The sequence below is a fragment of the Xiphias gladius genome, chromosome 9 (genome assembly GCF_016859285.1).
Source record: "Xiphias gladius isolate SHS-SW01 ecotype Sanya breed wild chromosome 9, ASM1685928v1, whole genome shotgun sequence".
NCBI lineage: Eukaryota > Metazoa > Chordata > Actinopteri > Istiophoriformes > Xiphiidae > Xiphias > Xiphias gladius.
Window position 1 is genome coordinate 14,883,787 of NC_053408.1, and position 3,961 is coordinate 14,887,747.

At 39.9% G+C, this 3,961-nt stretch overlaps 1 protein-coding gene across 1 annotated transcript; it reads left to right on the top strand.

Annotated features, from left to right (window-relative positions):
- The first annotated feature begins 15 nt into the window (after nt 1-15).
- On the top strand, nt 16-3,286 carry aarsd1 (alanyl-tRNA synthetase domain containing 1). The gene is made up of 12 exons (XM_040135385.1): nt 16-159; nt 639-767; nt 923-1,082; nt 1,191-1,248; nt 1,333-1,489; nt 1,678-1,794; nt 2,004-2,134; nt 2,219-2,285; nt 2,512-2,603; nt 2,738-2,792; nt 2,873-2,967; nt 3,047-3,286. Exons 1-12 carry the CDS (start codon nt 121-123, stop codon nt 3,183-3,185), a joined length of 1,239 nt encoding a protein of 412 aa, XP_039991319.1. The 5' UTR covers nt 16-120; the 3' UTR covers nt 3,186-3,286.
- Nucleotides 3,287-3,961: the final 675 nt, after the last annotated feature.

Consider the following 3,961-nt stretch of genomic DNA (forward strand, 5'->3'; position numbering starts at 1 on the left):
TCGGTGTAACTAAGTTTGGACTATCTTGGTACCCGTACTGAGCTGACAGCTGTAACTGGGTCAGTTACATTTGTATTAACTCGTGTTACGGGCAACGTTTTCCCTCAAAAACACTCCACAATGGCTTTTCAGTGTCAACGAGACTGCTACATGAAAGAGGTATGGAACTGTCTTAAGACAATTTATCAGCGCTAAACTGTGGCTGAAGTTTTACATTCATTCTCTGCAGAAGTGGTTAGCATGGCTGCTAATGACACCGTATTCAAAGCACCAGCCCCCTACCACTGTAGCTGGCTGTACTTATATTTTTTGGAAACCGTAGATTTTGGATTTATTAAGATGGACGCCTTTATGAAGTGATAAACGCACTGAATATCTGCTTATAATGCTGTTTTCATCCTAAACTCAGATTAAATGTAGTGAGGGATGCAGTGGAAATGAGGAACTTTACTTTTAAACACTATCCTATTGTTTAAAAACCACTCACGTAAATTCAATCGTAGCTGGTTATCAATTTCTGTGCAAACCCAGGATTTCGTAAAAAAGTGAAAAACCGACACACACTCCACCAGCGGCGTACCAGGTCCACTCTTTCTACAACGTGTAAGTTTCATTTCATTTTTTCATTTGCCTTTTAGCTTGTTACCTCTGTGGTATCCTGCTGCCCAGCTGAGTTAAAGCAAGAAGTCAGTGGAAAGAAAGAAACTCTCAAGGGTTTCCATGTCAAGCTCCAAGACACCATCTTGTTTCCAGAAGGAGGAGGCCAAGTAAGCTGCTGTTAAAATATTGTTTTTTTTTAAATGTATGAATGATCTATTTCAATTTCTACATGAAGCAAGTCATATCTGAAAAAGTTTCACATTGCTCCAATGGGAGTTGCTTGTATTAGAAGTCATCAAAAGCATGTCTTATCTTCTTTCAGCCGGATGACCATGGGCTGATCGGAGATGTCCCGGTCTTGAGGGTGACGAGGCAGGGACCAGAGGCCGTACACTTTGTGAGTTCACCTCTGGAGTCAGGTCAGGAGGTGCAGGTGAAGGTGGACTGGGAGAGGAGGTTTGACCACATGCAGCAACACTCAGGTAAGGACTACTAAACAAATAAGGCCAGAGACTGTTATACATGACTATGGTCATATATTATTATTACACACTTGCCCTAAATTCAGTTGTTTTCTTCCTGACTCTTAGGTCAGCATTTGGTCACAGCATTGGCAGATACAATGTTTGGATACAAGACCACATCCTGGTGCGTCAGCACTGCACAGATCCCTTTCCCTGTAAAATGAAATACTTGTGGATTTACCTGTGTCACTTGGGTTTTTTTTTTAAGGGAACTGGGGCGTCAGAGAAGCACCATTGAGCTGGACACTCCCTCCGTGAAGCCTGCTCAACTCCAGGCCCTGGAGGAAGCCATTAATGAGAAGATCAGAGCTCATGTTCCTGTCACTGTTCAGCTTCTCTCTATAGATGATCCTGCTGTGGAAAAGGTACGTATTTTGTACTCACTGGTGCTAGAAAACACTCCTCTTACTTTGCAATCAATGGCTCAAACGTTTTTGATATTCTTTCAACACAAATCTCCTGTTAAATATGGTGTATCTACTGTTTTAACTTCACCAGAAATATTTAAATTTCACACATGCAGTACGTTACACGATTTGCTCTTGTGAACCAGGTGAGGAGTCGAGGGCTGCCAGAGGACCATGCAGGGCCGATTCGGATCATTGATATTGAGGGCATCGATGCCAACATGTGTTGTGGAACCCATGTGTCTAACCTCAGTCACTTACAGGTACAACTTCACACACACATGCTGACACGCAAACACTTACGATGTGCCCCTTATAACGTTTGGATCATTTTTAAGACTTCTGACATTGTGAAATTGTATGCATATTATTTTATACATATTTATGTCATATTTGTAACATTGGGTGTATCTCGGATTATTCTAGTAAATTACTCATTGTGTGCCTCATTTTTGCTTTATCTGAATTTAAGGTAATAAAGTTACTGGGAACTGAGAAAGGAAAGAAAAACAAAACCAACCTCATCTTCCTAGCAGGTAACAGGGTGCTGAAGTATGCAGAGAAAAGCTACAGCACAGAGCGCTCACTGGTGTCCCTTCTGAAGTAAGTTCAAAGTATAAATGATCAGTGTGAGTTAAACTCATTCAGCAAGTTTGAAATGAAAAAATATTTGTCATTGTTGAACAGAACTGGACCCGATGAGCATGTTGAGGCAGTTGATAAGTTGCAGAAGTCTGTGAAGCTACTACAGAAAGTAAGAGAATCAGTGGTCTCTTCTCTAGATGCTCACTCACTGCCCATACTGTTTTGTTTGAGATCTGTAGGAGAATGAAGTAGTACTGATGTTGTAATTCATGCTAGTTGCCAGAAGAGATCATTAGCTACGGAGAGCCCCTATTAAATGACAATCTTTCCATCTGACAAACACGGTATCACATTGCAGATAGACTCCCTAACCATCATAAGAATGTCTTTGGCAGACTAACCTGAACCTGCTGCGAGACATGGCTGTGCTCATCGCTCAGAACTTTAAGAACGACCCCAAGAGAGGCAACTTCTTCAGCTTGCACAAGTAAGAAGTTCTTGAGGACGTGTTTGTAGGTACAGCAGTATACGTTGTCCTGCTGTTAAACATCTTGAAAAAAAACACAGCAATGACCAAGACATCATCAGGTTTGAAAATGGTGTTTCTTTTTCTTTCTATAGAAAAGAGGGCGACAATGAGTTCATGAGTATCATTGCCAATGAAATAAACACTCAGGTAAGATCATGACCTGACTCCTTAGTTCTTTGTATTAGCAGTTAAATAACTTTGTTAAGCCTTGTTGTGACTGCTCTTAGGAAACCTTAGTTTTCCTTACTGTTGGAGAAGAAAAGGGACCTGGTTTGTTTCTGTTAGCTGGAGCCAGTGGACCAGTGACTGAGATGGGACCACGGTAAGACACACCACCACATATATATTTATCTTCTTCTGTTAATGTAGGTTGGTACTGTATGATTCTCTGCATTCTCCAGGGTGTTAGAGATGCTCCAAGGGAAGGGGGCAGGGAAAAACGGACGTTTCCAAGGCAAAGCCAACAGTCTGGCACGGAGAGGAGAGGTGGAGGCTTTCCTTCAGCAGCACTGCAAACATCACACCTCAGAGGAAGAATAAACCCACCAATGGCTCAATACAAATGAATATTTTATATCCAATTAGAAACAAATAAGGATAGTTTACTTGACTCTTAACTATTCGTATTTTGCGGTAAACACTAAAAGAATGAAATTTTTTTAATGAGAAACATCACTCTCAGTCCTGTTGCTCATACTACTGTTTTAGACACAAACATACATTGTTTCCCCATTGATAAATGGACAAAGACACCTGACTATTATTTAGTTTATTTTTATATATATGTATGTTTAATATACAAAAGACAGACACTTGACATGACTTTGTAAATAAAATCTTCTTTTAGCTGTATCTGGCAGGATTCCACTGAGTGATAAGATGGAAACCCTTGTACATTGTAATGCTATCTAACAGAACCGTCATAATAAAGTAGTGAAACTATCAATAGTTGTCACCTCATTTACATACAGTATGCATAAATATTAGAATCATCATACATTGTGCAACCCAATACAACATAACCACTAAACACCGCTAAAAAAAGAGCTGAGTCAATACTTTTTGCACAAAGTGTCCCTAACAAGTAAGAACTGTAATAGTTTATCACAGGACTGTTGTATTGGATTGCATTACAGTGTACAGGGGTTACTCAGCGTGTGTGATAAAAGCAGTGGTTGAGAAACAAATCACAGATGTCCAGTTACTAATGTGTTGCTCACCCCTGTCACAGTTTAGCATTGTAGGACAAAGTGTTAATGATAAAATATTTTGATATATTACAAACGTAATACAAAAGATTTTTAGATGGTTTAGTA

Excerpts from the sequence above, each read along its gene's own strand:
- aarsd1 (XM_040135385.1), top strand. The coding sequence starts at position 121 with ATGGCTTTTCAGTGTCAACGAGACTGCTACATGAAAGAG. Across the intron at positions 2,604-2,737 it reads AACTTCTTCAGCTTGCACAA|AAAAGAGGGCGACAATGAGT; the intron begins GTAAGAAGTTCT and ends TTCTTTCTATAG. Across the intron at positions 2,968-3,046 it reads GTGACTGAGATGGGACCACG|GGTGTTAGAGATGCTCCAAG; the intron begins GTAAGACACACC and ends TGCATTCTCCAG.